The sequence below is a fragment of the Doryrhamphus excisus genome, chromosome 9 (assembly GCF_030265055.1).
Source record: "Doryrhamphus excisus isolate RoL2022-K1 chromosome 9, RoL_Dexc_1.0, whole genome shotgun sequence".
In the NCBI taxonomy this organism is placed as follows: Eukaryota; Metazoa; Chordata; class Actinopteri; order Syngnathiformes; family Syngnathidae; genus Doryrhamphus; species Doryrhamphus excisus.
The window spans coordinates 10,328,674-10,344,212 of record NC_080474.1 but is presented as its reverse complement, the minus strand read 5'-3'; the positions used below and the strand labels follow the sequence as shown (position 1 = coordinate 10,344,212).

General features: G+C 39.4%; 1 protein-coding gene across 1 annotated transcript in view; it reads left to right on the top strand.

Annotated features, from left to right (window-relative positions):
* Positions 1-15,539, top strand: part of tmeff2a (transmembrane protein with EGF-like and two follistatin-like domains 2a) — a 122,187-nt gene that overhangs the window by 81,979 nt on the left and 24,669 nt on the right. The window contains exon 5 of the mRNA XM_058082861.1: positions 8,184-8,280. Coding sequence (XP_057938844.1) covers positions 8,184-8,280 — 97 coding nt within the window. The remainder of the gene's footprint in view (positions 1-8,183; positions 8,281-15,539) is intronic.

Sequence of the window (15,539 nt, the reverse complement as noted above, 5' to 3'; positions counted from 1 at the left end):
ATGCCAATATTCCGACACACTTGAAGGCGCTGCCTCTGTCTTCAATTTCGAGTTTCATCATATCGCCGTGTAGTGTACGACTGTCAGCTGTCAGTCTTTTGATGATGACCAGATGAATTTTGCCACGAAAATGATCTCACAGTTGTGGAGTTATAAATAGATTTCCCAAACTCTACGACATTTCCCTTGACTGCAACCGCACCAAGTGGATCAACAGCATGTATAAATAACAACATCACTGCGTACATGCTTCATGTGGATTGGAGGTCGACGAAAGTTTAATATCCAAGAAAAGGAGACCCACCCTTGAAAAATGAGTGTCCCTCAGAAGTATCCCGGAGCAATTGAGGAGAGCTTGCATCCATAGGCCGGTGGGATGAATTTTACCCAGGGGTGTTATCTTCCCATAAACTGACATGCGATCCGTGAAAGATAATACAGGAGAAAATAAACCTGAGCCAACAAGCTGATGATGGCCCAGATTGAGGATACAGAATCAATGGGTACAGTCACATCACATTTGCATCCGACTGCAAGCCCATACACAGTTGTGAAACTCAGCTAAGATGCAATCTTTCAGCTGTGTGGGGGCTCCATGAAAAGAAGACTGTGCTGACAATTAAACAATGAAAGCCATCAATCAAAGTGACATGATCAACAGGCCACTGCCCCAAGTGGCTGATCCAACAGGGCAAGAGAACAGAACACGGTCAAAGGGGGGAAAAAATCTATAAATATAATGGATATCAATATTGAAAAAGATGACAGATGAGACTGCTGCTAGAGGCCAGGATTCAATTTCTATTCTTTTTGTTCCTGCAGGAGACCATATCCCTGCTCACAGTCATTTGTCAGCCATGAGGCCAAATGAGGAGAAGGCAGCCTTGTCCAAAAAGTGAGCCAAGGGCAGTTGTTCTAGTGACGTAAATGGCAAAATGAATTAGGCACTAAAGAATAATGACTGACATCAATAATTATATTATCCGTGATTGGTGTGTATTGGATAAAGCATAATACTGCGATCAATATAAAATTCACCATGAGAACAATTCAGTGGACAGGTTTGGCATTCAAACCAAATAAACTGTATATTTATTACAGCAAGGGGGCTGGTCGCCAGCTGATCCTTTCATCCAAGGAACGGCACAATAATGCAGCTTTCCAATCTCAGATTGAGGGAAGAGGGGGGATGTATTTCAGCATTATTGATTATGAATAACTATGCAGCATAAGAATACCAACAACTTGCTCATTGTAAAAGAGGGCTGCAGCTATCGAATATGTAGTTAGAATATAGAAAACATGTTTAGGACTTTCTATATATAAAAACATATATAATATAAAATAATATAACATTGTTAGACCCCCTACACATGAAATAACACACCGTAGTCAGTTTTACATTCCATTATTGTTTGTTTGCCATTACATTGCACCAGCAACGGGATCATTGCCGAGACAAAAGATGGTTGCCGCTAGCATTGAATACAATGGAACCTTGGTTAACGTACATTGTGATTAGTGTGTGTTGTGGTTAAAAATTGTGACTCTGTCTACGTACATTTTCTGGTTAGCAAACAATATGGCAACAAAAATAACAGAATAACAGAAACAAACAATATGACGGTCAGTAAATCAGTAAATGTCTATGACAGCCATAAAGTCCATAATAGCAAAAACAATAATAATACTCATACATAACACACATAATACTGATAATACTCTATTGAGACAGTTATACAGTTATAATGGGGTGATGTTGGTTGAAATAATCATATGTTGGCTCATTTCTGGTCACATGGGTGGCAACGGGTCTGTGACATCATCATTTCTCTGAAACAGCGGTCTATATTGTCTATACTTTTCAGATTACCGTTGCAGGTCACCCAGAACGCCGTTTCCATGTGAATGAAAGGCTGAAACAATAAAATTCCCTGCCATTTTGACCTGAAAACGGTCACAGTTTGGATATCCCCAAAGAAGGTGAAAAACACTACTAAATTCAAGAAATAACTCATAGCAAAACATGTAGGTGGTGATTAATGATACTAACCAATGCTCCACTATAAGGAACTAATACATTTGTAAGGTCACAATCAGCTGTGCTTTGTGGAGATCTGTTCAACCACAAAATCCATCAGCCTATCAAGGACAGTTTATTCCAGATTTCTATGATTCTGACTTTGAGGGACGAGCGGGGAAGGCCCTTTTCTGCCCTGGTATGACTGTGGTCCCAGTGCATGAGTTGCCATATGTTATTCGATTTCCGGTTCCTGATCAGGTATTGCTATACCTTTGTCCATATACTTTATTCTGCATGAATACCATCTAAACTTTCAAGGGTAATACAGTACTAGTGGTCCCTGTGTGGTGTTACATTGCCAGTTTCTCATAGACCGCACACAGCTACAGTACAGGAAGCATCGTTCATCCCTCTTCTCTCTGAGGCTTTCCCCAGTGTGTTTCCGACCAAGGTCGGAGTGGTCTTTTTTTCTTCTTTCCCAGGGCTCACTGGGCCTTCATTCATCATTTCTATGAGAGCTGCATGCCACGGTGCTCTAATTTTCTACTCTATGTTTAGGTCTGCATCATGATGTGTATGTTTGTGTGTTACTCAAGGAAAATATTTTATTGACTGAAGGACATGTATTTTCAAGAGTACGACACACTGTCACACTCCATGTATTGAAGACTGAGGTGGGAATTTTGTCCAGAAGGTCAGACTATACGTATGTAAAATTGTCTACATTATTCTACTATGAGTCCATCACCATGGGACTGATAATTAACTATGTTTGTTATTACATACGCATGTCCACTCCTCACAGAAAAGGCTTTCACAGATGGCATGGGAGACATTAATAACACAACAACTATCCTCAAAAGCACACATGAACATATTGATACATGTTTGTATGAACCATCTGCGTCAACAACAACAATGATATGGCTACTTATCATCTTTGGGATGTTTGTTCCAAATGTTTTGAGGGGTTTCTGTTTCTATTATATATGTCACAGCAGTTGTAGCATCATCCGGAAATAACAGAGTATTCCTACAAAGTGAGCGTCTGTACACGCACCCCTCATGCTCTCAGCATGACCAAACCCCAGACAGCAGTCAGGGGATTAGAGACGCTCTTTAACCACCACAGGTTGACCTTCAGAACCTATGTGTTTGATTACCATTTGCTGCTCATCTGTCGTGTGAATGTTTATCCTGCTCATCTTCTCTAATACTGTGTTATGTCAGCCTAATCTCCGCTTTTGTCTCCTCAAGAAACTTGATCAGATCGCTTTTTCTTCCTTTTACACCTTTGTATGTTGTTTTAGTTTGACGAAAACAAAGGGATTTGATGGAGATGGAGCTTGTCCAGACTTGAATCGATACTACAGCTTGTGTGTGCGTAAGTTATTGTGTGAGCACCGTAAGTGCTAATCATTTCGGTCATTACCCAGCATGTCTCCTGATTCCAGGGATTTAGCACACAGAGACAGGGGAGATGAGACTCTATCAGGGATTTGAGGAGTGGGAAACAATGTCCACCCGTTCACCAACGGTAATTGTTCTGGCAGGACGGAGATACAAGGAGAGTGGGCACAGGATGCCTTTTCAGCACTGCAGAACTTTTCTAACAATATCAAGGAGCTGATTAAGTTTAAAAGGTGTGGAATACTTGGAATGATTGTCATGCATACACTGTGCACATGAAATATGTTTTTCTTCCTGATTTTGAGTCAGTGTTAATGTTGACATCAGTTTTATTAATAGTTATGGTAGATATTAGACAGTTTGATAGCTCAGTTGTTTCTCATAGAGGCCTTTACCATTCACACACACACACTCACCTCGCAAAATCAGAGATGCGCAACACTTGGGTGTAACTCATGGAGAAATCCTGGGAAACACATAATAGATGCATTCTTCTCAATCATACTAGCTTAACTCTCACTTTCATACAAACTTAACTTTCACTTTCCAGTCTCACTTTAGGGGGAACCTTTTTGGGGAATTTTGCCCATCATCACGATCCTTATGTGAAACATGGACACATATTTCTTTTCCTTGTCTGTGCATTATAACACAAGAAAATTTGTTTATATGAGCTAGCTAACAATGCAGATCATTGGGACACACCTATTTTGACTATGAAGCTCTCAAAAGAAAAAAAACGTAAAAATAACATTCCACCATTTGATGTACATGCTGTGATCATGCATTAACATGTAGACTGATACATGTAATGCAGTATCTTGACGTATTTTGATTGTTTGAAACACCACCAAATGTTTTTTTTTTTCCCAAAGCGCATCGATACACATACTTATGCTATTTTCGTCAACAACAGCAGTATAGTAACACCAACAACACCTGAGAATGTGTGCTGCAGTCCTCAGGTAAAAAATATATATATCGGAACCTTCCATGATGATTTTCTGCGATGATTGTCTGCGACTTGAAGTTCACACATCGTGAATTACAGCACTCACAAATGGAGTCATCTCCTGAAATGTCCCAAATAAGCGTTGTGGCTCCAAGTTGATTTTAATTTGGTGGAAATGGCTCATTGATGCTAAAAGTGGCTGACCCAGGTCTAGGGTCCGACCAATTAATCGATTAATCGAAACAACAAGATTCGGATTCATTGACTAATAAAATAATCGAATAACCTTCTTAATGAGGATAAATAATGTGATATTCTCACAAAAACAGTAGTTCAGATTGGATAACCTCCACCCCCTCTCCCACACGCACCTAAAATGGATGTGATTATATACAGTATATTCCTAATTTGCCCATACCGCCTATACAGCAAAGATTTCAAGTATTGAAACGTTATCTTCAAGAATATTAATAATAGTAACACAAATATTTAACATCAAAGTTTCTTCTTTTCTATTTTTACTGCTACTGTCATTCTGCTTCTAGCAAGCCCACAGCTACTAAGGAAAAAAAAGGTGCTGAAAGAGAACCTGTTGAATAGGTGTGCCGCTGAAAATCTGTCATCAGAGCTATCCATTTTAACAAATGTTCTGACAGCTTCATTGTTTGTATTCTACGTTTTAACCAAAGCCAGGGTGTTGAAGGTTGCACTTTCATATAACTGAAATTAGAAGCCCACTATCCAACTTATTTTATATTCCATATAACTCATGATTGGGTATTTTTTGTTATCTTCATATGATTGACACAGAGTTTTTTTTTATTTTTTTTTGCTTGATCCTGTACAAGACCACCTGACTCATTTGTATAGTGATCGGGGAAGCATAGGAGGAAAGGTCGAACTTTACTTAATGTGATGCTCAGTGAATCTAGAGCCATGGGCTATTGGACTATTGGGCTATTGTTTAGAAACACGTTCCTGTCAAAAGATGTTTCTGTGACGTGTCTTATCGGCATGTTCTTGTCCTCATTTTCCACACTAAAGTTACTTTTCATCTTTTTATCATCAGTCTACCTTGATATTTGCAAAATTATATCCAGATTTGAAAAGGAGAAATCGTTACAATAATAACCTTGAAAGAGTGTTAATATTGTTAGCTTTTCTCTCCTGTATGACATGTATGTACATTTTTGAATACGCAAGACAAAGTATTTTGGTGTTCTATGCAGCTGCTACAAATAAAATACAAAACAAATCCAGACTGGGAATCGTGGAAGAAACATAACACAAAGTAAAAGAAATGAAACTGACTTTGACCTTTGAATTACAAGTCAAAGCCAACTTAAGCTGTTGGCATAAAATCAGGTCACAGCTCTCCACCCAAGTGCTTCCTCATTCATCCCGCGTATGTCACAGGGGATCACGAGAAATAAGAGAAGTTTCAAAAGGGAAAATGAAAGAGGCGACACAAGGGAGCAATGCATGGCGGCGGCGATGTGGGTGTCTGTGCATGCGTGTGTGTGTGCGCGTGTGAGATTAAATACATGACATGCCAAGTTCCACCTCTTCACCATCTTTTCTGGAGTTGTCCTCATGGGCCCCTTTGTGTTTAAAAATAGAACTTGTCTGAGGAGAGGGCCGCAAGGAAGGCGTACAGAGACTGGCAGAACCCTCTTTGGTAGAAGAATGAAATTTCAGATCATCCAAATTGCCTTTTTTTCACCCTCCCTCACAGGCATGATATGCACTGGCAGAGTCCCTAAGCCACTGTAAGCCTGATGCCAGTCCCCACACCGCCACTCACAGTGTGAGAACATCAGCAAGATGGAATAAAGGAGGGAGTCCAAGAAGATCAGCAGGGATTTGAGAGTGATAGGAAAGTCCAGCAGGAGAGTATCGTAGGAGTGGCGTAAGGGTTCAGAGAGAATGGATGAAGGATATATATTTGATACCTAACTCTTTGATGGGAGTGCATTGAGAACAAATGTGAATCTGCTGCTGTAGAGTGCTGATTTTTCGTGAAGAAATTACTCGTTTCATGGATTTCTAGGCTTTCAGAAAAAGTTTTTTTTTTTTTTTTTCTCAGTGTTTATTAGGACTTTCGGTGGTAGAAAGGTTACTATGTTGGCCTCACAGTCAGGATGTCGAGGGTTCAGTTCAGAAAAGAGATGGATTAGGAACTTCATATAATATACCGTATTTTATAATGCTTACTAAATGCCGCTCAAATAAAGTAACATAGGCCAGGGGCATTGTTGGGGTAGTGTAGTTTGTGTGACATTCATTCTCCCACCCTGAGTCAAACAATGCACAGGGAAGTGTGGAATTTTATTTTAGAACCTTCTAGGTCTGGAAAAGTATGGAAAATGGAAAGTCAAGTATGCAAAAATATGTAACCACTGTTCTGTTTTGTAAAAGATACATTGTAAATAAGTAAAATAATGAATAGACCTTTTGTTCTTAGGCACTTGCTAGGTTAGCTAAGATCATGGAGAGGCATCCCAGAAAACATTTGGGAAATTTGACTTTGTTGAATGGCCACCGACGGCGGACGAGTGGTTAGCGCGCAGGCCACACAGCTAAGAGACCCGAGGTTCGGGGTTTTGGGGTTGATCGCAGGCGCTTTAATTGGTGACGGGTGTGTGCTGACTCAAGTTTAACATGAGTTTGAAGCTAGGTCACTGGGGCTCGATTCCCCTGCTTGGGCATCTCTGTGTAAAGTTTGCATGTTCTCCCCGTGCATGCGTGGGTTTTCTGCGGGTACTCCAGTTTCCTCCCACATTCCAAAAACATGCTAGGTTAATTGGTGACTCCAAATTGTCCATAGGTATGAATGTGAGTGTGAATGGTTGTTTGTCTATATGTGCCCTGTGATTGGCTGGCGACCAGTCCAGGGTGTACCCTCTCCCCCTAAGACAGCTGGGATAGACTCCAGCACGCCTGCAACTGTCATGAGGATAAGCGGTGGAAAATGAATGAATGAATGGCCACCTCTCTGCTCTTACCCTTGTCCAACCCCTTGTATAAGCTAAATTACATTGCCATAATCTCCAAGGGCTGCAACTGCCAATTATTTTATTAGTCGATTAATCGGGTAATTGCACCAAATCAACATGAGCCAAACACTAACAGTTAGTTTGGTCTGCAACATTTAAAAAACAAGGCAAAAAAATCACATTCCTATTTTCTGAAGCCAAAGATGATGTGTGTGATTTATTTTGCCTAAAACTCAAAGATAATCGGTCTGCCTTTATGGATGTTTTAATTGAATACCGAAATATTCATTGATTAATTGGATTGGTTAATCAATGATTAAGTGTTGCAACTCTAATGATATACTGTATCCTACATACTATATACTGGAAAAAGAATGGAATTTTGAAATGCGGAATCTATAGGAACCCGGAATGCATTCTGTGAAGCTGTTCACCATTTGATCTGTTCGACATTTTATGGAAATGCAATTAATCTATTTCAAGGCTCTATTAGTGTAATACTAACCATGAATAGCCTAGCCTTTGAAAGGGTTTTCATAGTATTAAAATCAGTTTGTATACTCATGTGAAATGGTACCAACATTAAAAATGCCAAGTGGAACACAAATAACACTTAAAATACAGATTACTTTGTCTTGTTTTAAGTGTCTTCCATTCAGGTGTAATATATTTGTTCATTTTTGGACCGTTTTCTTCCACAAACTTTTGGGAAAATCTGTTGTGCGACTGTGGAACCGTTTGGTTTCTGAGTTGATACTGACATTTTGACTACATACCTTGTCTTTATTTGTCTTACTTTCAGGAGGAGAGGGTTCCGCAGAGGCAGGTCCGAAGGAAACATCCACATGTGATATTTGCCAGTTTGGGGCTGAGTGCGATGTGGACGCAGAGGATGTTTGGTAAGTCAATCAAAAAAATAAATAACTAAACTGCTATTGTGGTGAAGAGAGGGCAGCAAATGGTTGTGAAAAATAAGAACACATCACATCTACGTATGCTTGGTGTTGACACTGAATGAAGAATCATCCAGTTCTGATTCGGCCTGCAGCTATCGACTATTTTAGTAATTGAGTATTCAACTGAATTTTTTGTAGATTAATCGAGTAATCAGAAAAAATCATATTTCTGCTTGTTTAAAGAAAAATAATAAATTCACAAGAAAAAAACAAACTTTTACAATTGTTTGATGCAGTTCTTGTTTTAAACACAACAAATCCAAAAGACGCTGAAAGGTCCAGCCCTTGTGTTTGAGTGTTTGTGTTTCAGTTCAAAGAATGATGGATATGTGAGATTCATGTAGTTACACAACTCAAGGTTGTAGACTGATTAGCATTAAAACTACGTATTTGAAACATTTCTTTAAAAGTAGGTGACCTACAATAAAACAGCTCCACTTCCATCTTGTGATCCCCCAATATTCCCTTTTGTTATTGTAATTGTAGTATCTTTGAACACTAAGAGCTCAGATTAGAAATGTTCATTTTTCAGCACACTCTTGCCACTGAACATCCGCAGAGGTTTGGTGCACGGCTGACCATTTCATTTAACCTCAATTACTATTGTGGGGCACAGAGAGAAAGCAGAGCTTCACTTATTCTAGAAATCCAATTACCATCCTTACAGGACTTGCCAATGTCAGGCCAAAATGAATTTGGCTCACACAAAGAAAAGTAGTTCAGAGAGGATGTGACCATACATTTTTACATTTTCTTGCAGATGAGATGGTTGCCGTTTATGAGCTCCTCCACGCACATTAGCCAAAAGAAACAACAAATCCCAACAGCCTTGGGGCAAATGCAAACAAATATGTGCGTCTAATGCTTAACTGGCTGGATGTTCAACTTAAACACGTACTGACTAGTATATAGCTATTGCACACTATCATCTTACAGCTGATGCAATGTGAAAAATTGACACAAACTCAAATATAATTTCTGAGGAAGTGTTGTTAGACGCTACTAGTATTCTCCATTTTCTCCATAAACTCAAGGTACGATGACAAGAATATTTCTGGTGAATATTGAGAGAGATAATTGCACCCCGTGAGCCAGTAATTTTCATCAGAAGGCATCCAGCCACCGGTGTGGATAAAGAATCATCTTGATTAAAATGACAGGGTCTTCCAATCAGACAGCAGCTGATTCCAATCAAACAAGGTGCCAGTTAATCATTCGAGTGGAGAGCAATAAATGTAATCACAAAACAGGCAAAGCTGCACCAACAGCTTTATGTATTGTTCTTGTTTTTACTGAATGAATTACAGCAATTAACACTTGTTCAAGGTTTGTGCCACATGTCTGCATAACAATATGCGTGTGCAATCAAACTACCCTGAGGAAGCAACCGTTTAATCATGTGATCATTAGTCAGATGCATGTGAGATGATGAATATATGAACACTGATATAAAATATTTAATAGTTAGCATCTATAAAATATGACCTACTCTGTGTTACTCATTGAAAATGAGTATTTATGTGTGAGTATATATGTGTGTGTGTGTTTGTGTATATATATATATATATATATATATATATATATATATATATATATATATATATATATATATATATATATATATATATATATATATATATATATATATATATATGTGTGTGCCCTGTGATTGGCTGGCGACCAGTCCAGGGTGTGCCCCGCCTCTCGCCCAAAGACAGCTGGGATAGGCTCCAGCACCCCCGCGACCCTCGTGAAGATAGGCGGTAGAAAATTAATGAATGAATGAATATATATATATATATGTGTGTGTGTGTGTGTGTGTGTGTGTGCGTGTGTGAATGTGTCAACATTTGTCAATTTTTTTGTTAAAAAAATTTATCAGATTAATTATTTTAATTAATCATGATCAATCACCATTCACAGCTAAGTCTGAAATCAAGCTAAAAGATACCACACAAGTCTATAAATCTATTTGTCTAACACTAGTCTCTTTCATAGTAGCAGAATGATTTGGATCACACTCTAAACCGTGTTTTCCTCTTTAGGGTGTTGGAATTATACTGCTGTTATGTTCAGGTCAGAATGAAGTTAGAAAAGCAAGTCAGACTGTGTGAGTGTGTGGGGATGCTTCACTGTGCTTCGAAGCACAGGGGAGAACTCCATCTGCCGTCATAACAGACATGCGTTCTTGCTCTGGTGCACATGCATTAATTACACTAAACAATTGAACGTAATTCATGAAATAAATTAGTTGCTGCCGTTAACGCAGCTTCCATTTGTCTACCAATCGCAATTGCAATTCCAAAAAGGAGGAGAACACCATGGGGTCTGTTATCCGAATCACAGACGGAGGCAGCAATAGAGATGTTAAAATGCTGACATTAGTATATAAGAGAGATCACAGACACATGGAAAGAGAGCCTGGTAAAAAAGGAAAGTGAGACGTGCCGAGAAAGTGTCTGAAGCAAGAAAGATTGCAGACTTAAAGAGAGAATTGGGCAAAGAAACAAAATCATAAAGATGTCAAACTACCTTCCTGATCAAAACAAAGAACGTATTCGATCCCTGCCTATTTACAGTCCAGCAGTCGCTCTCATTCATATCCAACTAACATATCCAACTCATTTTCCCACAGAATCTGCCTCATTGAATGCATCCATTAACACCTGATGACTTTAAGAACCAACAACCAATGTGTTGACTGCATAAATCTTGAATGCTGTGTCAGCACTTTCTCTGTGACCAAGTCTTGTCACACTAGTCTTATTATTTGAAAAAAATAAACAATATACAAAATGTATGCATGTTTTTAAGCACAATACTGTATACTGCATGCCTGTAATTGTTCCTTAATGTGTAAAATGTAATTAAATGTGTAGTGCAAATTAAGTGAAGAAAGGATGTGATGGGGCAAAACAACATACGTAGCATGAATGATGTGATCATGACTGGGGTTCGTATTAAACCCACAATTTATACTAAAGCAGTTGACAACAGAAGAGAATAGCCAGATGAAATGGATGTGGCTTCAATAGAGCAATGAACGGAAAAAGCCAAAGTAATTGCCATCAAAGACCTGGACAAAAACATCACATCAAATGAACTCTAAGGAACACATTTATCAACAACGAGCACACAATACAAGGGACTGCTGAAGAGGAATGTTGGGGATTAAAACCTTTCACAAAATTAAACATAAACGACTGGATTTGAATGACATACCGAGCACTAATTTATTTCCCAATACTAGCAACACCCACCACTCCTAGGAACACTAAAATAGAACCATCAAATCTGAGAATGAATGATCAAGATTAAATGTGTCAATTCCAAGCCATATTTGAGCCAATTTAACAAAGACTTAAAATTAATGGCATTATCAGAAATCTGGATTGATGCTGAGAATGAAATTGATCTTGAGCTGATAGAATATAAACTGAATGATATGAATGGAATGAACAAGAGCAGACAAGTAGGGGCAGTGTAGGTGGAGAAAAAAACTGAACTCCAAAGTTATTCAAAATGTATGCAATTGATAAGATTTGAAAATGTGTCATGATGTCAGTGTTTGAAGAAAAAAAATAAACAATTATACAATAAATCATAATAGTTTAATAGAAAAAACTAAACGATGAGGCATCAAGCATTGAACTGGGATAAAAACTGGTTAAGGAACTGGAAGCAATTTGTGAATCATGCTTCCATATACAAGTGGATCTAAAAAGTCTAGGTTTTCGTAATGTAAAAAAAATGACAGCAAGACAAATCATTTCACAACTTCTTCCACTTTTGATGTGACAGATGACCTGTACAATGCAATTGAAAAGCAAACAAGTCTTTCAGGGACGGGAAGTAAAAATGAACAACTGAGATAATGTGTTTGTATAAATGTACATTTTATAATTGGGGATGTGGCCGTGTGTGATTTAACCATTCATCCATTTTCTGTACCGCTTATCCTCAAAAGGGTCGCAGGCATGCTGGACCCTATTCCAGCTGTCTTCGGGCGAGAGGCGGGGTACACCCTGGACTGGTCGCCAGCCAATCACAGGACACATATAGACAAACAACCATTCACACTCACATTCATACCTATGGACAATTTGAAGTCGCCAATTAACCTAGCATGTATGTTTTTTTTGGAATGTGGGAGGAATCCAGACAACCCGGCGAAAACCCAAACACGCACGGGAAGAACATGCAAACTCCACACAGAGATGCCCAAGCGGGGAATTAAACCCGGGTCTCCTAGCTTCAAACTCATGTCAAACTGGAGTCAACACACACCTGCCAATTAAAGTGCCTGTGATGAAAGTTCAGCTGTTCTCGTAGGCTTTTCCTGATATTTTTGTACCCACATCTTCCAGCACAAGCTGTGATACGTAGAGAGCTTCCAAGAATCAGCGGGATCTCATTATTCAAAGGTATCACTCAGGTGAAGGCAGCAGAAGAATTTCCAAGGAATTTAACACAGTGAAGACTTGTGTTTTCAAGTGGAGAAAATATGGCACGAGAGCGGCATTACCAAGAACAGGACATCCCTCCAAAATTGATGATAAGACGAGAAGAAAACTAGTCAGGGAGGCTGCCAATAGGCCAATAGCAAAAGTGAAGGCGCAGGAATTTCTGGCAAGTACTGGTTGTATAGTACATGCAACATTAATCTCCTGTCTCCTTCATGTGTCTGGGCTATGGGGTTGGGTGGCAAGACGGAGGTCTTATCTTACTAAGAAAAACATCCACGACATCTGAAACTCCCAAAACGCATGTGGGAAAATGTGTTATGGTCTGATGAAATCAAGGTTGAGCTTTTTGGATTTAATTCGAAAACAGTATGTTTGGCGCAAAAACAAAACTGCACTCACCTAAATAACACCAAGCCTACATGGTGGTAGCAACATCTTGCTTTGGGGCTATTTTTCTTCAGCTGAACCTGGGGCCTCAGTCGGGGCGAGGGAATTATGAAAAGATCCAAATATCAGTCACTGTTCGTACAAAACCCGCAGCCTTCTGTTAGAAAGCTTAAGATGAAGAGGAACTTAATCTCAGCACAACAATTGAACCAAAGCACACATCTACGGTAAATCAACAAAAGAATGGCTTCACCGGAATAAGATTGCGGCTTTGAAATGACCCAGCCAGAGTCCAGGCCTGAGTCCCATTGAACATCTGTGGGGTGATCATTTGTGCACAGGAGATGCCCTCACAATCTGTCAGATTTGGAGCGGTTTTGCAAAGAAGAGTGGGCAAATATTGCCATATCAAGATGTGTTGTAATAAAAGCCAAAGGTGCTGCAACAAAGTGTTAGCTTCACAGTCTGCATATTTAGGCAACCAGGTTATTTTAAGTCTTTTGTTTTATATTTCCCAATTTAAAAGTTTGTTTATCACTTGCATTGTACAGGTTACAGGTCAAATTAATGGGGGAAAAGATGGGAAATTATTTGTGATTCAAATCAATAGACACATGCCTTTTAAGAAATGCCTCATACGGGAAAGCCATATTTGTTTACAATTCCTAAAGATGTCACCATCAGGTGATGGTGGTTGGAGTTCCTGATTCCCTACCCAGCATACCAGAAATGCATTTTAATCCGTCAACAGCATTTCACACTGGACTGTTTTGTGAATATGGGCCACTATGCAGCTGGACCAGCCGACAAACTTGCTGAAGTCTGACACTTTTCCAATGTTATGTGGTCGTGTGGAAGAGACAGAAGAGCAAGCAGTGAGTAACAATTTATCAGTGTCCAAACTGTGTTTATTTTCTGTAAGTCATGAAGCAAAAGCACTTGCATACAGGGAGTGGGGTTGCTAATAGTCATTTCCCACCACGATTAGTGGCCACATTAGACGTTACCGATGCTGGAGAAAAACGAAAGTCCTTTTATACACTCGGGAGTGTGACCAACCACAGTGGAGTGGGCGTGCCTAGACGCGGGCCGTGGAAGGAATACATTAAAACAAACCGTTTTCATGAGAACCACGAAATACAGCTGAATAGGTGCAGATTCTAGAAGAACTATATTGATTTGTCTGCTGGTTACCATGTGTAGCTGCTCTATGGGAGTCCACAACTTAATACAAAGGGCCAAAAAATGACACTATTAAGAAATGATGCTGTAATCACACAGAGCAGACAAGACAACATAGCCTTGATATGTTTGTTATTCTTTTAAGAGTTTACCGTTGGTGATTTGATGTGCTTCTTTTTTAGCTTTCCTCTTAGCAGAGAGCCTCACCATCCTTCCAACACCTTAGAGTAGATCGTTCCACTCTGGGAGCCGGCCGTAAGCAAAATGACCAATTTACCCCTCAACGATCAATAGTGTACCTCAAAAAAACCATTTAGGTCCATTTGTGGTGTTAAACTGTAATTACTCTCAAAAACGCATGCTTTTAGAGAGGACCGAATTGTGAGCTACAGTAGATGTATGGTGAGACTTAGAACACTTGCTATGGAGGCCTTTCTGAAAATAGAACAAGGCTGTGTCATTAGAATAAATGTTAATGAAAAGCCACAAACTTAATATAATTGTTTATGAGATGAGCAGGAAGCCTTCAAAACACCATTGACTTTTGTTATGGTGAATATTTGACACAAATAATACGATTTTATTTTGAGGTCAGTAGCTACCTATCCAGTGACCTCAGCTGTTGTGTGTGTTTTTGTGTATGTGTGTAAAGTGGCTTTTACAGTCTGAAGCCAGCAGACAGTCTAGGGGGTTAGGAGTTGCTTTGATGGGAGTGAAATAATCGTAGGCAACTAATCAATACAACACATCCTGCTTAGACCGTATCCTCACAGACATGTCAGTCTCTCGCTTGCTCTAACACAAATACACACACACAAACTGACGTGTACACACATTCACACACACCACTTACTTTCATTTAGCACTTTGTATCCCCCTGCAGAATGTGTGAAGCAAGAATTCAGGCTATGTGAGAGACAGAAACTAGCATCACCTCACGGTACCAAGTTGTCGTGCATGTGTTTTGCACACTCGTGTTTGAAGTGTGTGTGCAAGGAGCATTAGGATGTGTTGACGCAATGCAGTCTAGTGGTATAGTGCCTATTGTGAAGAAAGTGAGAGTCCACATTAAAAATGTATGTAGACCAGACATCAGCCACTGACCAACAGCGGCCTCTTGGGAAGGGAGGGATTTGAAAAGTTCTTCTACAATGAGAGGTTTGAGGC